Below are 22488 nucleotides of genomic sequence, written 5' to 3'. Positions count from 1 at the left end.
CTGTAAGAAGAGAAGTGTATAATCACAAAAGAGAAAAAATACACTGAAAGTTTTAGACATCCCAAGGAAATACAGAAATAGATGGAGTATTTAAAAGGGACAGAGCATTGTCAAATAAATTCTGTAAATGAAAGCACAACTGTATGTTACCTGTACAGCAGAATTAGTTATAGTGAAAATAAAATGTAAAAAAATTGTTTTATCGTTGTTGAAGTTCTGTTTAATTTTTAAAAGAATACTGCAATCTGCATTGTTTTAGGTTTACTTCTCTTTCATATACCAAGCAGGAAGTTCGAGATTTTCCATGAACTAATCCTGACCTTGGAGACCATCATGCCTGACAGGTACATAAAACTACAACTGTTTCAGCAAGCAGTGGAGATGAGGTGGAACCTTGTATTAAGAGCACAACCTCAGGTCATTGTCAAGGGGACAAATAAGAGTAACGGGATGGGAGGGACCTATGAAGAAGTGAAAACCTCTGAAAGGTAAGGAAAGTCTGGGACAGACTTGGGCCAGTGTTTCCCAACACCGGAGAAGGGTATACTGTTGTGAACTTCAGCTTGGCTGATGTAAAAAAGGCAGGAGGTGGACAAGCTATAACCTTTCTATATTGTACATGCCATTGAATTGTATTGTCAAGTAAGGTCAAGATACTGTTAGATTAAATGGTTTTAGCTAACACTAGGAGCCAAATTTGAGGTAGAAATCCAGCAGTTATGCTGGGAGAGGGCGAAAAAAGAGACTGAATGACAAAGAGCACATACCAGCCCCTGGTCAGCACTGCTGAGACTAACCGCCATGGGAGAAACTGGCCTTTAGCTCTATTTTAGGATCACACTGGTTTGTTTTCTGTATGAATAAAATGTTCTATAGATGCCCTTGAGAATAGATGTGTAGAGGATCATTTAATTCAATGGTGGCAGACCCAAGAGCTAAAAGTGCAGCAGTAGTTTATTTTATTTATTGATTTTGTTTCTTTATGAAACTTACCAAAAACGTATCATTGCCAGAGGCAAGTTATACTTGTTAGACTGCCAGCCAGTGATGGGAAAGTAAGGCTTCGTGAATCTCGAAGTGAGTGCTTTGTTCACATGCTGCCCGTGACTCACCAAATTTAACCAGCCGCTGTGTTTTGCTGTGGAAAGGACATGTTTTTGTTTGCACGTGAGCTCACCCCACTTTGAGGTTAACTAAGCTTTACTCTCTCGTCACTGGTGGATAACAGTCAGAAGATGCGAAATCCAGACACATTCAAGAAACAATTATGAGCACAAGGGATGTTGTCTAATTGAATACTCAGCATAGCGTCAGTGCTACTGTATGTCTCTCGCTCGACAATGGAGTTGGTATACTTCATCCCCTTTAGAATAAGGACAATAATCACAAATAAGTACACTTGGTAAGGAAGTATACAACCCAGTCCTAAATATGGTCCTGGATGACAACAGATGACAGGTGGAGCCACCAGATAATTTGGAAGCACAGTTGTTTCTGGCATAAAGAATCATGCACACCCAATTCACCTCATTACTGTACAACTGGCTGTACTCAGCCAAAGTGAGTTGGTGGTCAGAGTCTAATGAGCCTTTGGGAGAAAGGGTAGGGGTATACTTACTGAAAATCATGTTATGTACGTGTGGACGGACAAGATCTGCGCATTTGGTGGCGTGCGTGAGATGTACTGGTAACGGGTGTTTGTGTATGAACGGCATTGTGTGGCAATATGTACTTTGTCGAGAAAAGTGGCTGTGCATGTGCGTGCATGTTTGTGTTTGCGTGTTGAGGCAGCTGTGAGCGTGAATGTGTGAATGTATATTTCTTTGGGGAGATGTGTGAATGTGAGTGTTCATGTGCACTGAGGTAAAAGAAGTGTGTTGAGGCAGGTGTGCGTGCGTCTGAGGTTTCTTTTTTTGAAGGTTACTTTTTCACTACATGAAAGCAGTAACTGGTGGGGAGAGATGATTAAAGTGTCTTGCCCAAAACCACTGCCGGTCAGGCTTTTTCATGAAGGGGGTGCCTTTGTCCCGCCTGGATTTGGGAGTCAGGCTTCATAGAACGGCTACATTGTGATTATGGCATTCTGGCCCCACTTTAAGTGAGCCACTTCAAATGGGATGATTGGCCATAATGGACACACATGGCAATGTCGGTAGGATAGATATCAAATAGCAGCACATCTTTTCACAAACAGTCTATTCACAGCAAATAACTTTATTTTCTCTTAGAACCAATTATAGACACTGAAACCAGTCATTTCAATAACCAATCGTTCCAATAACCGTCTAATAACGGAAATGCCTGCCTTTGAACTGTGAAACGAAATGCCAATATCATGTTCCGAGACGGGAGAGTCTGCAGGATGGAGGAGAGAGGAAGAAAGAGAAAGAGAAAGAAGAAGAGCAAGTCTGGAAAGCAGAAGAACGTGCCCTGAACGAGTCTCCAACAACTACAGCTATCCAACTATTATTACAGTCAGCACCCTCACATTGACCTCCAGAAGGTCAAACAAAAAAAAAATCTTCTAGGCTGGCTTGGTGTGATGGCCAAATTTGTAAATTGTAAATATGGACAGCAGGGTGTTCTGGTGTAAAGGTTCAATCTCTGGCCAATATTTGCTCCCAAGCAAAACATATCCAGTCATATTAGGTGCACGACTGGATTGTTTTAAAATGCTGGTACTTGATTTATTAGCCAAAGTTGGCTAGACATCTGTTGGGGGAACATACATTGGCTCATAATAGATTTGTTTGACTATAGTACAACCAGCAGAGCACTGCAATTGTGCAGTCATGTTGGATGTAAATGTGTTATCATTGTAAGATAGGTCAGGTTAAATAAAATAAATAGAAATGCAGACTGTATATTCTTGCTTCAATTCAAATGTATTATCTGTTATGAAAAAATAGACATTTGTAATAAATAAACACTGAATGAATCCTGGACGTAGTCTCAGTCTCAGAAGGGCTTGCTCACAGCCTGTGCCACAGTTTTCACTATAGAACACCAGCGCTCCCTGCTGGGGGATTCTGACAGCGTCGGTTCAGGGATTCCCGTATATTTTTGCACCACCATCACCATTACAGGCAATGATGATGATAACACAGTTCAGTCAGGACAACTCACATTTAGATAAACATTTATATGAATATATAAGTCAATGATTTTTTTAAGTTTCGCGTAGAATGGATCTGCTTCAGGTGCTACAATGCATGCACCAGCATCACTGTGACCAAACCCCACCCACTGAAATTCTCCAAAAGCTTCTCATTTTAACAAAAAGTCACCATATATGAAACTACGCAGTGGGGAAGTGTCACACGTGACACAACAAGTTGTTTGAGTCTGAGGTATCCTGGTGGTTCACAAAAAGTAGCCAGATTTGGGGACATGAGTATGAGGAAATAGTGTGAATGTGATTAGTTCATCAGAAAAATGCGTGTGAACGTGATTTGAGTTTCCTGACCGAATTTGCTCTATGAATTCCATGCTTCTTGCGCATTTCATGCACACCACTCATTTGTGGAATTTGTGTAAACATATATAATGTAATTCTCAAAAGAGTATCTTTTTTAAAGAGCTGTTATATATTCAATAGCTGTTTAGATAAAAATCCCCCAAAATCCATGAAATAGCACCCGTTCATTTACTGAGGAATAATACAGAACATAACCATGGCTGATAATTTTACACAAAGAGAAGAATGAAGAGCACTTCACCGCAGGTGCTTTTCCACAGTGTCCTTGGTAACACCAGATAATCTTAATGCCATAAATGGGGTGCTTGTTCAGTTAAGTGAGACTACAGACTACTGAAGTGCAGCTAGCTGTTCAATGTCATATCCCATTATCAAACTTAACTGGCATGAAATTCACTTGCAATTTCAGCTCATTTAAAAAGTTAAAGAAGAAAGTGACAGAAAGTGACATTTTGATGGTGGTTTGTGGTCGCGGTGGTTATATTAAGACTGGCCATCAATTTAGTGCATTAGACAATGTACATTAAATGTCCACTCTAGTGCGAGTGCATACTCCAGCCAGAAGCCCACCAGGATGACGCACAACCGTTTCTAGATTCACCCAGGGACAGTAGGGCTTTGACAAGGATGTGTTAGCCAACCGTAACTAATGAATGTCAAATTGGCCTTTGTCAGCTATCAGCATTGAAAATTAACTGGATATACGAAATATGACTGAATATCTATCTATCAGTCAGCAGGAAATTTTAGAACCTTACCACAAACGTTATCTACATTATCCACAGTGATGGTATGACTGTGCATTCCAAATTGTGGAATGGCCAATTAAAAAAGCAATCTAATGTCTGTGTGCTATCTCTTCTTTTATGGAATAATATTTATGTATGACAATATAATTTTATCTGTGTCAAATGAATTGCCATCAGCCACAGGCTCCTCTCCACCATCAGCACACTCGTCTCCATGCCCCTGTGTCTCTGCGCAATCGAGTGCCTATTGCGTTCTGGTGGTTTGCCACAGTGTCTTGCTACCCTGCCACGGCTCATTTGTTCGCTGTGAGTGAAACACGGGCATGATTTCATTACATTTTTTTTTTTCCAGTGAATGCATTTTCAGAGGCCTGATTGTGTCCAGGCTACAAGCAGTTCTGATCACTATGTGCATGTCCACAACTGTCACTCAACGCAGCCACATGTGATCGGATATTAAAAAACACATCAAAATCAGATTTAAAAGAGTAGTGTAACCACAGGCCCATATTTAATTAAATTTTTAATTTTTAAAATATGAAAAATATTTTTCAAATAGTGGTGGCACACATGGCTGACATTAGGACACTTGATTTTAATTTTCTTTTGATTAAAACTACTTTTGGTCTCTGTATTTCAAATAAAGAAATCCACAACCATTCATACCTCTGAACTGAACTGACAAAACATGGATGTGAAAGTGTGAAGGCCAATTATATTAAAATGGATAACATGGCATTAAAATGTCCACTGTGCTCAAGACAAACTCTTGGCCTGAGACCACATCAAGAAATACAAAATACACCATCACCTCCATGTTCAGACCATTTTGCCATGGGTATTTCCACCCTGACTGAAATGTCTTGCTTTCTTTGCTTTGAAACTGATCCACAGGCAGAATATGCACGTTGATTGTACGTGCACTCCAGTGTTCCTACGATATGTACAGTAGTGACCTCCAGCGCATCAGCAACATCCTTCAGCTTCAGGGACAGGCAAGGAGACTCTTCACTGTTCAGACATTTTTTCTCCCAGCCAAAGAAGACTGGAGCCAGGACCGAAAAAGAACACAGCCTTGACCGTTGAGGTTAACCTCAAAATAGCACTGCGGCATTCTAGAAAGAAATAAAAGAGCCTAAAAGCCCTTTAACATCACGACTATCATTACACTGTGACAGAGATATGCTGCAGATACAATGAAGGCCATTCTCAATACTGCAGGCTTTCATTTGTCTGAATGTCCGCCGGAGGATGTGCCTGGGATGCGCCTATATTAGGGGTGTCTTATCCAAAAAGGGCTACCGTGGGTGCAGGTTTTTGTTTTAGCCCAGCACAACACCACCTGTGGCCTGCTCCATAAAGCAAGATTACGGAGTAATCAAACCTGGGACATGGGCAAAATTTAAAATAGCTTTCACTCTGTTATCTGGCTAAAACAATACCGCTGCTTTGTGGAACAGGCCCCTGATTTAACTTTTTAACTAATGATGGTCTTCAGTCAAGACTTTGATAAGTAGAATCAGGTATCTTAGTGCTGGGCTAAAACAAAAACCTACAGCCAATTGGCCCTTTCCAGATAAGGCTCGACACCCCTAGCCTAAACAGATGCAGAGCCAAGCACATGAAGACAACCACCTGTTTGAAGAACAAAACCCAGCTTTGTGGTTTTCAAAACCTTTGGAGACAGATATGCTGCTCAGCATTTTAGTCATTGTGGTCAAAGTTGATCATCAGGTCAGACAATTAGGGGGTTCTTAGTTTAAGTTTTTCTTTGTGTGCATGTTTATTGTGGGCGACATGGCTCAGGCAGTAAGAGCAGTCGTCTGGCAGTCGGAAGGCGCTTTGGATAAAGGCGCTATATAAATGCCAACCATTTACCTTTTATATTGTTCATTACATATGGGATATGGCATTATTTTAGCATGCAGAAACCCAGACATCTTATTGTCTAATTGTTAAGGAACATAAAAATCAAATGAAGTAACCAAAAATGTTCTTTAAATTGACTGTAAAAGTAAATCTGCGGATGGATGGATATTTCTGTCATTTTATTTTTGAAAAACAAGAACATGCAGCCAGGTTAGGCTAATAGGAGAATAAATTGGCAGTACATAGGAGTGAATGGCATGTGGGCTCTATGATGGATTGGCTCCCCGACCCTGACCAGGAACAAGTGGGATGATAGTTGGATGGAGGTCCACCAGAATAACTGGCAAACAAGCGTCTATCAGAATAATGTATCTTTAGTTATACATTTTATTCTATCAGCTAAACTGCAGCACTGCTATTTTTGCCACAAACATTTTTACTGAAACTGAAACTTGTGCATTTTTCACAAAAGAAAGCAAAGTCATAAAAGGCAGACTGAATTTGTGTAAGTCTTTAATTTGAATTTGCAGTTACTGTTTATAGCTTAACAGACTGCCGTCAGCTTTTCCATAAATTTTGTTTTATAAAAAATAAAATGTACAACAAAATAAAAAAAAAATGCATACTTTTATAGCCCCTTTCTCAAAATGCAATCGAATCATAAGCAGTTTTCCTTTATAAAAACAAGACTATAATACTTTTATTATTTTTAAAATCCTTTTTACAATGAGAAGTCAAGATATACATAACAATTGGTGTAATCATTATGAACATAGCAGAAATGTTATTCTGGCCCAGAGGACTGTACATATGTTTTACAGTAATCAATCAATTAATTGCACTGATTTTGACTTCTGTTTACATGTTCATGGGGGAAAATATCAATACTCTGTTTCACCAATAAATTCTCAGATAAGTATCACATCAGGTAATAATAAAATAAAGCAACAATCGGGAAAAAAAAATACAGCAAAAAGGCACTTAAGTTCTGTTACTGGTTGCACGAGTAATATACTGATGGCAAAATGAGAACCAGACTGCATCTCAATCAATGCAAATATTTCACATGGGAAACAGTAAGATTGTGATGCATAAAATAGGATGAGTAATGTTTTTCAATTACTAAGCCTTTCCATGTTGGGCTGAGAAAAACACACTGGCAAAATGTGCACGTACACGTACGCTCAAACGTATACATACGTGTAACGTGTACAATTGCAACAGGTATGCATATATATTTGGGCATTTTATTGTGTGCTCTTGTTTACAAACACAATGCACATTGATTGCACATATCCACACACGTATCCATGGGCATATGCACACAAGTATGCGTGCACATACGCAAATGTGCAATTGTGTGCGTACGTGTGTGCATGCACACGTGTACTGTGCACACAAATACGATACACAATTCCCTCAGAATTGCATTTCCTAATTTTAACAATTGCCATTGTCACTTGTTGTCAATTAATATTAAGCTATCAGTACTTTTCCTGGAGGAATAAAAGAGAGTGTAAAATAAAAGCATATAAGAAGCCACCAGGACTTTTCCTTTCTTGGGAGAGATGCGATAGCACCCCCTTGCTGGTCTGTTAGCACAGCACAGTTCCAGAGCCTCTCTTCTCCAGTCTCCACTGCATTGGCACATTTGCTCCCCCAGCTTCCCTGAACACAAACGTGTGTGGCCATCCGCGTCCAGCCGCTCCTCTGTGGCGTAATAAGGAGAAGGAGTGGCACGTCCTCATACGCACAGTGTTCGTTAACACGCCATCCAAGGAGAACCGAGTCCATATGACATCCAAGCTTTCTTCTCTCCCCAGATGTTACGTGCTTGGCTACGGCCGATGGAATCTGAATGGAGGGAGGAAGAGGGCGAATAGGAAACTGAATGCTCGCAAAGATCCTCAATCAACATTCAATCATCTGCTTGACCAATACAGCTTTATGAAAGACAGAAACGTGCACTACACAAATAAAGGAAATTAGTGCTCAAGTTTCAATATACACCAAAAGGTGCCATTCAGGACACACAGCTTTCATATGTGCAATTTAATGCATATGGCGGAATCTGTTGTCACAGAACATTGATGCCAATTGGCTATCAACGGCAACAGTGAGTGTTTGGGGAAAATGGCCTGCATTGAATATGAAACTTCATCATTATGGTTGTTCACCTGGTGTAGATCCGGCTCTGTTCGTGCACCTCCATCTCCTTGCTCTTAAACTCATTCAGTTCTTTCCGGATTGCCGCCTGGAGGACAGAGAGAGTGAGGCGTGAGTCTCTATACGCTGAACTGCATACGAGTACGCGCAGTATAGAACAGAACACATACTGTCCATTTAATAATGGACTCTTCTCAAACGCAGTAAGGCTAGGCCTTACATGCACTTCATACAGCAAAACACCATTCACAAGTCAAATGAAGGAACTGTACATTAGCAATATTAATATTACAGGATATAAATATGCATGCTGTGTGTTTGGAAAAATAACATTTCCATTTCAGGTCATTTGTGCTAAGTGAATGAAACTATAGGGGTTGAATATTGTGCGGCAGGTGTTGCCGCTGACAGAGGGAGTGGCCCCACTCACCTTGTCAGCAGGGGTGAGTTTTGTCCAGGGCTTGTCGCCGCGGCGATCATAGACTTGGGCGTCTGTGCACTCCACGTACTCGTGGAAACGCAGGATCTTCCGAGCCTGCAGCTCTGCCACTGTGGGCCTCTGACTGAGCTGGAGACAGGGTCAGACACACAGACACATTCAGACCCTCTCTCAAACCCACTTTCTCCCTCACACACAAGAGCATGTGTGCGCCAGAGCACATACACACACGGTCACATACACAAACTTTACAATGAAATAATAAATGTATCCCATTAGCACCTCCACATTTTTTTTTTCTCTTTTTTTTTTTTTTTTTTCCCAAAGCCTAGCAGGAACGGTACTTTCCATGAGTATTTCAGAAGGGGTGAAATTGGGTAGGTTGAGAGGTAAATTAGCCATATTTAGCATCTTACCTTCCTGGTGAGCCTCCTTTTGATCTCACTGCGCTCTGCCCGTCTATCCGCATCATTCTTGGCTGGAAATGAGAAGAGCCAATTAGAACAGTGACAGTGACTTTTTCCAACAATGGAATAGCATGAAACATCCAGGAGAGGGTGACACAGGGTCATGCTGCTACTTAAGATGAAAGCTCAACAAACTTTAGAATTAGTAGAGAAAACAGACAGCAATAGATTCTACTAAAAACTAAAGCCAACTATCAACAGGTGTATGGTGTATAATTACTAACTATTAGTAAACAGCTCTCTATTTCCATCCTTCTGGAAACATACACCTACACAAAAGAAAATCTCATTTCTGCTATTTTGTACACAATTGAAAGATATCTACACACTCCATTTTGGTCTGCATTGAGTTTCTATGTGCATCTTTAACCCTGACTTGCAGAAGCTAGAACATTCAAGTTCTAGGGCTGCTGTACTTTGTTTGAGCTAAGCACTGGTTTGCCTCAGTAAAATATATAATGCCATAAATGAATATGTAAATATTCTTCAACTATGCTTTAAATATGCTTTGAGGCGCTTCCTGATTAGACTAAACACAGGACTGCGCCTGTAGTTGACGAAACTCGGGTGCAATGAGATTTAGGCGACGGGTAAGCCAGAGGAGTACGGAGCAGAGGAAGAGTATAGGAGAGAAGGATGGAGAATTTGAGGGAAGTGGGAACTCACGCTGAAGAATGTTCCTCTGTTCCAGCTCTATTGCTGTGGGCCTCTGGCTTAGCCTCCTGCGGGAGGCGCAGAAAACACACCCGGTCAGAATGCACTGAAAAAAATACTCACACACCAAGAACTAACTTTATACACTCAGCACTGAAAGAATACACCAGCAGCAGACAGACACCATGTGAGGACACATGTACGTTAACAGTCGGTGGTTATGAAAGCCGGACTGAAAACCAATGCCACCACAGAGTCTCCCGGGGAAACAAACAGTGCCGATGGGCTTTCCGCTTTAAAGTCAATAAAATGACCATCCACGCACTCGCAGTTGCAGCTCAATATAGCAGTGTCAGATATGAAGTGATGCACAGGTGGTACAGGAAAACATGGAAACATAACCGTCCGGTGGTTCGCTAATCATTTGGGGTTTGTTTGGTTTTGGTGTGCTTGTATTCTTCCATGGTAAGATGGATAACAGTCATTACTTAATGGCACCGAGTGATCATCTTTACCCAAGGAAAGTATTATTTCCCCACAAAGGGGCATCCTGAGATGATAATACTCCATCAGCGGAGCGGAAGTAATCACTCCCGTGGTTTGATGAGCAATGTGCTGAGGTTATCCATATGCCAAGGCCAACTCAGTCGCTAGTCCAGATTACAATCAAGCAGTTACAGGATATTCTAGGACAATGCCCAGGACAGTGTATTCTACTTTCATCAGCTAAGTGCAAGTTGATTGTCATGCTCGTGGAAGAATGGTTTTGAATTTCTCCTGCATAATTCCAGTCATTTGTATACTGCTACAGCACATACAGGTCATAGTAACCACATGGAGTTGCTTAACATGCTATTAAGTGACTTTACACTGGTGTCTTTCTGTTCAGTGCCTGCAGTGTGTAACATGCAGAAATAGTGTGAAAATACACATCGCAAGAGAGATCAGTGTTAACAGACTGATCTCTCTACAGTGTGTAATGCACAGAGGCTGATCTCTCCGGCAGCGTGTAATGCACAGAGGCTGATCTCTCCTGCAGCGTGTAATGCAGAGGCTGATCTCTCCGGCAGTGTGTAATGCAGAGAGGCTGATCTCTCCGGCAGCGTGTAATGCAGAGAGGCTGCTCTCTCCGGCAGCGTGTAATGCAGAGAGGCTGATCTCTCCGGCAGCGTGTAATGCAGAGAGGCTGATCTCTCCTGCAGCGTGTGATGCAGAGAGGCTGATCTCTCCGGCAGCGTGTAATGCAGAGAGGCTGCTCTCTCCGGCAGCATGTAATGCAGAGAGAATTCTCTGAAGGGACAGTAAATGGAAGACGGTGCATCATGTAGCACTCTCCCAGCATGCACCTCTGCTGCAGAATGTCTGCTATGTCCCAGACATGACAAAGCCTGCTCTGAGCCTCAAGGCCCCGCCCCATAAAGACAGGAATGCAGCACTATCTCTCCGTCTTTCCCCCTCCCTCCATCTTCTTTTTTTTTTCCTCCCCTTTTTAGCATCAGCTCTTCCACACACTTCAGAAATTGGAGACAAGGCCTGCAAGTCCAAGCAGCTTTAAGCATTAAAGACATACTTAACCACTCTTCAGGTACATTTCCACTCCACAATTAAGTCATAAGACCTGGTCTCAGAAAAGATTTTGAGGCAGTGAGTTTGGAATTCTCTGTAGCATGCACATACGCAAACACACAGACATTAAAATGTTGGAGGCGGGTCATGTACACCACACCGTACAAACCCGTACGTAACGCCTGCACGGCTACACACTGCATTGTGCGCGCGCCTCTTCATGTGCTAGCCATTTTATAGTTTGTGCGCACGAAACTACGGGAAGTGCCAAAACAGGTTCTCTCAAGCGTTTCTCATACCGTGTCAGCGTAGAGCCGATCTGCGAGCGGAGCGCCTCCCACTGCTCTCTGCTCTGCCAGGATGACGAATCGTGCTCCTCCTGCGCTTTGCTCCCCTCCTCGGGGGCCGAGGACCGCGCGCCCAGCCTCAGGGCCAGGGTGTCCTTCCTCTTCACCTTGCTCGCCAGCCCCCCTGCGAACACACACAGAGACACACACCCGTGTCATTTAGAAAGACACAGTTAACAGGTCTTCCAGGGCTGCCGCATTGTAAGCCGCAGCACGGCGGTAAATGCAACTAATTACAGACTAAAGGACCACATGAACTCTGGATAATGCATCGATCAAGAAAAAATATCAATATCCGCTACATATTAATCAATAAACACTACAGCCAGTGTTCTTGTCATCAACTAAACATAGAATACAGGCATACCCTACTCAACTAATTTTCTTTTTTTTTGTATTTCATTTGTTTCACCCATGTTGAGGAAACTGCTACAACCCCGTCTCCCGGCAGCCGGAAGGAGATCGAAACGGCAAGCCGCATCGTCTCATGCCCTGGACCGCGATTCAGTCCACGCCGAGTCCCTCCCCCCCGCCCTCAGAACGGAGGCCCAATTATGCCGTTCCCTCTCGCGCCGGCCGTACTCGGGTTTGGCAGGACCGGGGCGTGAGCCCCTGTATTCATTGTGCAACTGCACTGAACTGATGCCTGCATCAAGGTCTGATGCCTTAACCGTGCGCCTCCGCAGAGCCTCAAATAAATCCATCCATCCATCCATCCATCATCTTAACCCGCTTATCCTGAACAGGGTCGCAGGGGGGCTGGAGCCTATCCCAGCATACATTGGGCGAAAGGCAGGAATACACCCTGGACAGGTCGCCAGTCCATCACAGGGCACACACAGCATTCACTCACACACTCATATCTACGGGCAATTTAGACTCTCCAATCAGCCTAGCCTGCATGTCTTTGGACTGTGTTTGGACTCCGGAGTACCCGGAGTACCCGGAGGAAACCCACGCAAACACGGGGAGAACATGCAAACTCCGCAAAGAGAGGCCCCGGCCGACGGGGATTCGAACCCAAGACCTCCTTGCTGTGAGGCGGCAGTGCTACCCACTGCACCATTCGTGCCTCCCTCAAATAAATCAAATTCACTTCTAAAAAGGAGCCACAGCCAGGGTTTGATATACCTGACCGCTATTGCACTCGCTATGGCAGCACATGCTTTCCCCTGATTGGTGGGTCAGGCTTTTCCCACCGTGGCATTGTAACCGCTCCATGCAGAATTTATTCCTGGGGGAGAACGCCTGAAGGGACAGGCCGTTGCTCCACATTTGCGAGCCACGTACCGATCGGAACGTCCTCGTCGTCCTCCTCTTCGTCGGTGTCCCTGTAAAGGACGGGCCCATCTGCATCAGAGTCGCTCATCCCTTCATCCTCGTCCTCCTCCTCCTCGCTGATGGAGGGACTGCGGGCACTGGGGATGATGCTGACGCGCACGTCTCCCGCCAGACCCAGACGGCCTCTCGGGTGCTGCTCCCTCCGGGGGGGAAGAGGCCGCCTGGAACGCAGCTCCTCCTCCATGTCGAAGTCGTCATCCTCCGGCCTTCAGACAGACAGAGGGAGAGTAAGGCATTTCATTATCACCATTATTTTTATTTTATCATTGACTTATTCTCCATCCATTAACCCATGTTCATCGCTCTTATTCCAGTCGCTATGTTTAACCTGTTTATTACTCTTATACTTATGTTACATTATTGGCATTTGGCAGACACTCTTATCCAGAGTGACGTACAGTCGGTTATGTGTTTAACCCATGTCTATTACTCCATTTACCCATGTCTAAACTATATTTATTACACTTATTATCAATGTTTAAGTTGCCTCTCTTTATCTTACGTCTGCATTGTTAATTGTTTTGGCAATAGGGTTATTGTTGGCAATAAGATTATTGTTGGCAATAAGATTGTTTATGCATGATACTGAAATATGTGAAACAAACATGCAGACAAGTGGCTTACAGGTGGGAAAGAAAGCCCTGCATACATACCTTATTTGCCAACAGTAATTACACCCCTGGATTGCTTTGTGATCTCATGTAGGAACTAACTAACAGAGTACCTGTCTATGTTCTTTGTATGTGTATATTATGTGTCATGGGCAAAGTGCAATTTTTCCTACTGGGTTTAAGAAGGTTGTGGGGGTGTTTTTGATGACAGGATGTTATCACCCCAAGCTTAAGTTTGTCAGTCAACTGTTTTGCAATTTCTGGCCTGTTTTGCCTAGCATTTCCTCCCACTGCTGCCCTATACTGATGTCTGTCTCTCCGAGTTCAATGCTGACATCACGCACAGCAGGTGTGGAGCCGAAGCTCCTGCCGAACACTCCCAGACAATCACCTCCGTCAACTGTCAAGTCATGCTAGCCAAAGCTATCAGCAACCCATTTTCATACATGGCCCAAAGCATGCTGGGATTTCATTTGCTTAATGAATAGATGAACCACTGCTGTGTGGTGGAACTGCTTTGCATATGCTAACGTTTACTCATTCATCAGGAGGTTCCCATTCCTCACTACTTTTATAATCGAATGTGTAGTTCAACCAAAAAAAAACTGTAAAAATTAAAGTGACGTTCCCTGTGTTCTGTATATATTAAATAGCTTAGCTGCATGACTGCTCTTAAATAACTCTTAAAAGCTTAAATGCTGCGCATGTGGTTGTACACTCCCTTCATTGTCTGGGTGGCGTCTCGTCTTTTGTTCAACGGCTGTGCAGAATAGTGGAGTGAGTTTCGAAATTGGCATCCATATGTAGGGGTGGAGCATGAGGAAGAGGAGGAAGGTGAGGAAGGCTACTCACAGTCTGATGCGCTCGATGGTGACCGGCAGGGAGGCCCTCTCCCCGGGCGAGGTCAGGTAGTCCCGTGGGTCCTCGAAGAGCAGGGAGTGGGCGCGCTTGGTCCGGTCCTGGGTGGCGGGAGCTCGCCCGGGATTGGCCAGCGCCCGCTGGATCAGGAGGTGCAGCGGGATGGGGGGCTCCTTGGGGGGCTCGGTGGTGGGGCTGGGGGGGTCTACGGTCGGGATGTCGGGGATGGGGACGGCGATCGGGGCTGCTTGCGGGATGGGGAGGGGCAGGGGGTGATGGGAGCGGGGCGGAGAGGGCGGGATGTGGGAGGGCGGTCGGGAGTCGGGGATGAAGTCTGGGGGCGGAGATTGCAGTTCTCTGTCCTCCTCCTCAGCCTCAGCTGGGATGGGGTGGGAGGCGGGGGCGGGGGCAGAGTCTGTGATGATCTGAAGGTCCTGGGAGTAGCGCTTGTTGACGGGGGTGGTCCTCTTGGGGGGTGTGGGTGGGGATCGCTTTACTGGCATAGGGTGGACCCCACCGCTGGCCTGGGACAGCTCCGCTGAGGACAAATGGAGGGTAAAGGGTTACACATCTCCCCTCTCATCCTCACCCAAAAACAGCATATACACACAGCATCCTGATACGGGTGCTCCAAAATGTGCACGCACGCACACACACACACACACACACACACACACACACAACACAACAGCCGAGATGAACACATGGGGTTAGTTTCGACACTGCAGGCTCGGTAATGGGGTTTAGGTGTATTTGTTAATACAGGATAAATAATAAAGTGTCACTGCAAGCTGGAGGATAAAGCTTTAAGCTGTACACGGTGTCAATATAGGAGAAACAGGACAGTAATAAGCTATATTCTCTAACTGAAATTGACCATCCACCTGGTTTCAGTGTACAATACATGCCTACTTTCTTGCCTTGGCTATAAGCCCAGAATCTTACAGCAATGTGTAAAATGGCTGATAGAGGTGTTACATATCTTTATGTAACACCTCTATTGGCAAGCTACTCTCAAAGTACAAATGCTGGCAACACAAATGTTCTTTTTAATTTGCCACTACTTTACAAAGCACACAATGTTAGGATTAGATAACCAAACAAGGAGGTGGAGTATCACAGCATGGACTCATCCAGAACGGCACAGCATGGATCACTGTACACACACTCAAGAGTTCCACAGGACTGATCACTGTACACACACTCGAGAGTTCCACAGGACTGATCACTGTACACACACTCGAGAGTTCCACAGGACTGATCACTGAACACACACTCGAGAGTTCCACAGCATGGATCACTGAACACACACTCGAGAATTCCGCAGGACTGATCACTGAACACACATTCCAGAGTTCCACAGCAGTGATCACACGTGCAGGACTGAACATGCTTCACTCCCTTAGTCTCTGAGAGGTCTGGCCATGCAGTCTCTCCAGGCTGCGGTTGTGGTTTAACTGTTAGTGGCGTCAAACATGAAGTCCATGGCTTCTGCCATCACCGTGGCAACAGGGACAACTTGGCCTCTACCTGACCGGGGGCCCCGTCGGCGGAGGCGGGCGGGCAGGGAAGAGCAGCCTTTATATTCGCCCTCACGGCGCCAGCGGCAACAGTGCGGCGGGGGGCGGACATTCGCACCCCTGTGCGGTGCGGAAGCTGCCGGAAACGAGTTGAGACAGAGGCTTTCAGAGCCCTGGCGCTGCCACACTGGGAATGTGGGAGCCTGCTAACGGCAGAACAGGCTGGGCTGGACCGTGCCAAGAGTGGGAGTACAGAAGGGTCGACTAATTTGGAATTGTCCCTTTGGGAAACTACTGGCAACTGCCCCCCCCCCCCCCGTATTCAGTACGGCTGGTCTTTGCCAGGTTTCTTGGGAGAGGGGCACTGCTGCTGAGGCCAAGAGTGCATTCCTACAACCTGACTGGCGCAGTGAACATTCTGCCACTGCGTGAATGGCTCATTAAGTATGCAAGACCTCAAGAGGATACCTGCGCTCAACAAGTGCACAACATGACCACACTGGCTGTTACCAAGCACAGGGCTGTATTTGTACAGAAGGCAGGGGGGCTGTTGGAGGTACATCGCTACGCTGAAGCCAAACTGTCTCATAGAAACACTGCTTGAGGACACACTGAAGGTCCAGAAAGATATAATGCTGAAGGCCCAGTGAGACCCCCAATCGGAGAGGTCTGGGTTGAGAACCGTGGCAGTGGCAGCACCAGCAGGGTTGGATCCCTGCCAGTGTTGCTCGCAGACAGCTCACCTTGGCAGAGGAGCATAATGGCGCTTTCAGCTCATGAAGCGTGGAGAACATGCCTGATCCTGTCCCGGTTGAGAGTGTGTGTGAGTGTGTGTGAGTGTGTGTGTGTGTGTGTGTGTGTGTGTGTGTGTGTGTGTGTGTGTGTGTGCGCGCTCTCTCAAGGATTGAAGTTTCCCCTGCAGTCCAGGCTGATGAGAGCAGCCGAGCATGCTGGGACACACCAACGTCCCACACTGGATCTGCTGCAGCGACATTCCCCCACAGACAAAAATAACCCTGACAAGCCCATTTTTCCTCCACTGTGCCTGCACTAAATCTGCACACAGCCTTTGCAACTTCTGCTTCTACTGCTACAGAACTCAAAACCTAAAAGAGCCCCTTCCATAGATACACAGCTTAAGAGCCCCTTCCACAGATACACAGCCTAAAAGAGCCCCTTCCATAGATACACAGCTTAAGAGCCCCTTCCACAGATACACAGCCTAAAAGAGCCCCTTCCACAGATGCACAACCTAAAACAGACCCTTCCATACATACACCACCTAAAACAACCCCTTCCACAGATACAACTTCAACCTAAAACTGCCCATACACAACCTAAAACAGAAGATCAGTGTGGCTACGCAACTCAAAATAGGCATCACTGGGCTTCACTATAATTATCTGCAGAATGTATGCACTTTTTAAGCTGATTAAGCTCCAGGTGATCACCAGTATGGGATGGAACATTCCGAGGACAGTGAACAGTGGACTAGGTAACCACAACATGAAAGCGAGGATAAAGCCAGCCTGTAAAACACTTACCCAGAAGGGCAGGACTGCTGAAGCGATTAGTAGGTTTGGGTGGAGGGACTGGCGGTTGCTTTGCTGCCTGGGGGGCAGAGACGTTAGCAGAGGAGGGGGCGGAGGTGCCAGGGTGAGACTGAGGAGCGGGTACACCGTCCAGGGGCTCAGGATTCGCGCTATTGGAGAACGTCACCGACGAAGACGAGGAGGATGAGGAAGAGCTGCCGCTTGCAGGAACCTTGGGAGGCTCAGAGGCAGAAGAGCCCTGCCGTATAGGGGGCAGGAAGGGGGGCCGGTGAAGCGACTCGTCCCTCGGTGGGGGTTCAGGAGGCTTCTGCGAGTGAGGGGGAAGGCGGCAACCTGTGGAGCCTGCAGGAGATGAGGGTCAGTTCAGCGCACTCAAACACGAACACGGACGGACAGACGCGCACACGCACACACGCACACACACACACACACACACACACACACACACCTGAGCGCGCCCGTCCTTCATCTGATGGAGCGCACCGCGGGAGGGTTGACCTCTGCATGATCTCTGAAGTGGGGCGTGTCCTCCTGGCTTCTTCCATGACGGCCTTGTATCGCAGATCCAATTCTGAGTGAGGCCTCCACCCACGGCCAGGCTTCCTGTCCAACTCTACTGGCGCATGGCTCTGCACCTGCTCTATTCTGTCCTTCTCCTCTTGCTCCTTCTCTTTCTCCCTCTCTCCATCTCGCTCTCTCCTTTCTCTGCTATCCCTTTCTTGATTTCTCTCCCGCTCTCGGTCCTCTCTGCCATCTTTCTCCCGGTCCTCTCTACTGTCCCTCTCTCTGTCTCTCACCTGCCTATCTCTCTCCCTTTCCCTCTCTTCTCTACTATCCATCTCTTTGTCCCTCTCCCTCAATTCCCTATCCTGATCCCTCTCCCTGATCTCCCTTCCTTCTCTGCTATCCCTTTCTCGGTCTCTCTCCCTGTCTCTCTCCTCTCGGTTATCTCTCTCTCTGTCCCTCACCTCTCTGCTATCCCTTTCTCTGTCTCTGTCCTCTCGGTTATCTCTCTCTCTGTCCCTCACCTCTCTGCTATCCCTTTCTCTGTCTCTCTCCCTCTCCCCATCTCTCACCTCTTTCTCCCGCTCTCCGCTACCGCCCTCTCGGTCTCTCCCCTCTCTGCGATCCCTCTCTTCTCTGCGACCCCCTTCTCGGTCCCTCCCTCTTTCTCCGTCTCTCTCCCTCTCTCTGTATCTTACCCTTTCTCTCTCCTCTCTGTTGTCCCTCTCTCTTTCTCTCTCCCTCTCTTGGTCTCTTTCTCTGTCCCTTTCTCTCTCCCTCTCTCTGTCTCTTTCCCTCTCTCTTTCTCTGTCTCTCTCCCTCTCTCTGTCCATCTCACGCTGTCTTTCTCTGTCTTTCTCCCTCTCTCTGTCTATCTCCTTCTCCCTCTCTCTGTCCATCTCCCTCTCCCTCTCTCTGTCCATCTCACGCTGTCTTTCTCTGTCTTTCTCCCTCTCCCTGTCGATCTCCTTCTCCCTCTCTCTGTCCATCTCCCTCTCCCTCTCTTTGTCCATCTCACGCTGCCTTTCTCTGTCTTTCTCCCTCTCCCTCTCTCTGTCCATCTCACGCTGCCTTTCTCTGTCTTTCTCCCTCTCCCTCTCCCTCTCTCTGTCCATCTCCTTCTCCCTCTCCCTCTCTCTTTCCCGGTCTCGCTCCCTCTCTCGCTCCCTCTCTCGCTCCCTCTCCGCTCTGTTCTCTTTCCCCTCAGTTTCCTCCCGCCCAGGTTTCCGGTCTCTCTCCTCCCCTCTGTCCCTCCCCTCTCTCCCCTCCTCTAAGCTGGAGCCCCGGCGGCCGGCCCCTTCTCTGCGGTCTCCGTCGGACGGGATGCGGCTCCTACGGTCCTCGCCCTGGGGCAGCCAGACCGGGCCCACCCTGCTGTCAGAGTCTGTCCGAAGCCGACCATTCCTCACCTGGGGGATTCTGGAGCTGTTTGCATGTTCACCTGCTGTAACAGACAGAAGTATGCATGTTACGAACATATCCATGGGTTGCCTTTGTCTACCTGTATATCTACTAGTAGTTCAAGAAATCTTTCACAGACCCAATAGGCCAACTGTGCACATGTGGTTTTTACAAGACACTTTGATAATCATTAACAGTTTTCAAAGTTTCAAATGTAAATTTTTTCAGTAAAGTGCTTAAATCCATGGCAATATATAGGCAATCCAATATGGAGGTCACACTTCAAATGAAAGTAATGCAAGATGGTCAATATGAGTTCAAATGAAAAACAACTACCTTTATCATAATGGTTTATAGTCATTATCGTACACGGTGTACTTAAGTGCTCCCCAGTCTTCAGAGCAACTTAGGCTTCCAGTTCAACCAACATGCAGGCTGACACGAATTATTATTATTATTATTATCATTATTGAAATATAAAAACGTACAAGACAAAGGCATTAAAAAAGGCCAGATGATGCATGTATGAAAAACTCTTTCTGGAGTTTGATTATAATTCAGCCTAAACAGGGAGCTCATGCCCATTTGGGTGCATGTTGGGCTCACAGAGTGTAGTGTAGCAGGGTGTTATGTACACTGCATGCAAGAGGGAGATGATAAATATCTGCTCTCTCAACATTCTTTCCCAGGAAAAGTTCACCGCCAACAGTCAACATTTTTCCAGAGATGATAAAGACACGACTACACAGATCAATGATCATAATCATATTTTTTTCTATAAACTGGAAACACAAAATTATCTTATCATAGCAAAATTGTATGAATTTCATACATTAATTGTATATTTAAATAATATTAAATCCCCCTCTAGGAATATAAACCCACATTATATTCAAAGGTGAAGTTACTTATGTTCTGATTTTATGCTGAAAATCTACTTTACCAATTTACTTCTACCATCCATCAGGGAATCTTAGGACAAAATTGGTAATATTTTTTGCTTCCTAATGAGAATACACCAATATTGACTTCCTTTTTTGTGCATGACCTTGGTGCCAATTAAAGTGAGCATGCCAACAGGATAGTCGGACTTCCTGTTTGTGCCAGTTTTTCCTCAGTGACCTCCGGTTTCCTGTTTTGTCCTCAGTGTGCCCACCAATAGCTCTCTTACCATTTTCTGCAACCTCCTTCAGCAATCCTTTGTCAATCAGCTCCTGCCTGGGCCTCCTGACCGAAATCTTTCTTTCCAGTGCTGCAAAAACAGAAAATGTAGAAAGGAGGTTCATTACATTACTTCAGATTTCAATTTTTTTTTTTTTCCCAAGGATACATTGGCAGTGCTCCAACCGTGAACTCAACCTGTACCCTCTGTCCCAGTAAAGTCCCAGTACCTTAAAATATATTAATTCTGTAATATGTAATATGTGCCCATTACTTAAAAAGGGAGTTCTACAGACATAAACAGCTTTTTCATTCCAAGTGAGAGACTATGATGTTCAAATCCAGAAGCTACAGTAAAATCAGTGGGATTAACTACTGCTCAAACCCATTTTTGAAAGGAGCTTAGTTCAGAGAAGCACACACAGGTTATAGCATGGAGGTTCCGGCACCTTCTGAGGTTTCCTGAAACTTCTCGCTGTTCTTCTTCTTCTTCCATTTCCAGGGCTTGAAGAGCTTCCCGAATAGCTTGCTCTTGCGCTTGTTAGGGGGGGTGCTTTGCTCTGAACTCCCTGCCTCACTCCCCGTCCTGCTGTTTGGGCGGTCCACTTCATCATCTGGAGAGATGGGGGGGGATTGTTCAATCAATCAATCTTTATATTCTACAGTGTCATTTACAACCAGGCTATGACACAGTACTTCACAGTGGACTTTTCTCCTTTTTTCTCTTTTCCTGCGCAAACAAAACCACGGGGAGTGGGGGGAAAAATGACAAGCAACTTTTTATATTCAAGTAAAGGGCAGCCATCTCTGAATTGTCATTGTAAGGATTTAATACACCGAGTTCAGAAAAGCCATCATGTTAAAAAGCAATAAACAGAACACAAACATCACAGGACTCAGGCAGACTCATGCAACACATTTCAAAGAAAACTGGTTTTCCTAAGGCAGGATCTTGCCTCTTTGTAGTCAAGAGACTTGCAAGTACCTTATTTGTGCCTGAAGGAAAAACCAAATATCATTTAGCCAAAGGTCTCTGCATATTTAGAATTTCCCCATACTACACACTGGACCACCATAACAAGAAACTCAACAATAAGCAGTGTTTGGAGCACAAGAGAGGAAATGGTCTTTCACAATTTTTGACAGGCATCAACATGCATGAATGAAGGAATGACAATTTGTAATGATAAAGGTAATTCATCAATAAATGAGCACTATAGTACAAGCACAGGGGACGTTTTTTGTTGTCTCAGTGTTGAGAATTATTGTTTGTTCTCCAAGATTACATGAACATTATGGAATGTGAAATAAAACTTTGCTTTAAAATGTACAATAATTTACTGAAAATGGTTTAACCAGCCAGTCTGAAAGCAATCAGCCGCTGTTTTATCCTCACAAAAGAAATCTAGACTGAAACACAGAATAATATTATAATTCCCCTATAATTGACAGTCTAGCCAAAACAAAGTCACTTCAGGCTTCTTGGGAGGACCTTGTGCCTACCACACCACACCCCCACTCAGGTATCACTGAATACACTCTCACCCAAATATGACTAATATATTGCCACACTTCACCGTATATTTTCATGCAAACACTGATGCTTCAAGATATACTGCAATATACAGTACTATGAAATACATTTTCCAGAAAGCACAGTGTTGTTCAGTACATTCTATTTTAGGGCAGCAATTACAATTCAATTGAGATCATTGACGAAATTAAATGAAATTAGCTTAATGAATTGAAGCATGCCTTTATAAATGAGGAGCGAGAGCAGTTGTTAGTTAGACATTCAGGCATA

The 22488-nt window shown here is 45.2% G+C and overlaps 1 protein-coding gene across 2 annotated transcripts in view; it reads right to left on the bottom strand.

Moving 5' to 3' along the window:
* Positions 1-6592: 6592 nt before the first annotated feature.
* phactr4a (phosphatase and actin regulator 4a) overlaps positions 6593-22488 on the bottom strand; it is a 28716-nt gene continuing 12820 nt past the window's right edge. For both annotated transcript variants that reach the window (XM_061255358.1, XM_061255357.1), the window contains 12 exons: positions 21134-21298; positions 20695-20775; positions 18067-19566; positions 17610-17960; positions 14540-15083; positions 13026-13282; positions 11688-11859; positions 9835-9890; positions 9118-9179; positions 8693-8830; positions 8274-8350; positions 6593-7950 (listed from right to left, as the gene is read on the bottom strand). In XM_061255358.1, coding sequence (XP_061111342.1) covers positions 7935-7950; positions 8274-8350; positions 8693-8830; positions 9118-9179; positions 9835-9890; positions 11688-11859; positions 13026-13282; positions 14540-15083; positions 17610-17960; positions 18067-19566; positions 20695-20775; positions 21134-21298 — 3419 coding nt within the window. In that variant the 3' untranslated portion in view covers positions 6593-7934. The remainder of the gene's footprint in view (positions 7951-8273; positions 8351-8692; positions 8831-9117; positions 9180-9834; positions 9891-11687; positions 11860-13025; positions 13283-14539; positions 15084-17609; positions 17961-18066; positions 19567-20694; positions 20776-21133; positions 21299-22488) is intronic.

Source organism: Conger conger, chromosome 9, assembly GCF_963514075.1.
Source record: "Conger conger chromosome 9, fConCon1.1, whole genome shotgun sequence".
Classification (NCBI taxonomy): domain Eukaryota; kingdom Metazoa; phylum Chordata; class Actinopteri; order Anguilliformes; family Congridae; genus Conger; species Conger conger.
The sequence above is the reverse complement of the archived record's forward strand: the minus strand, read 5'-3'. Positions and strand labels throughout refer to the sequence as shown.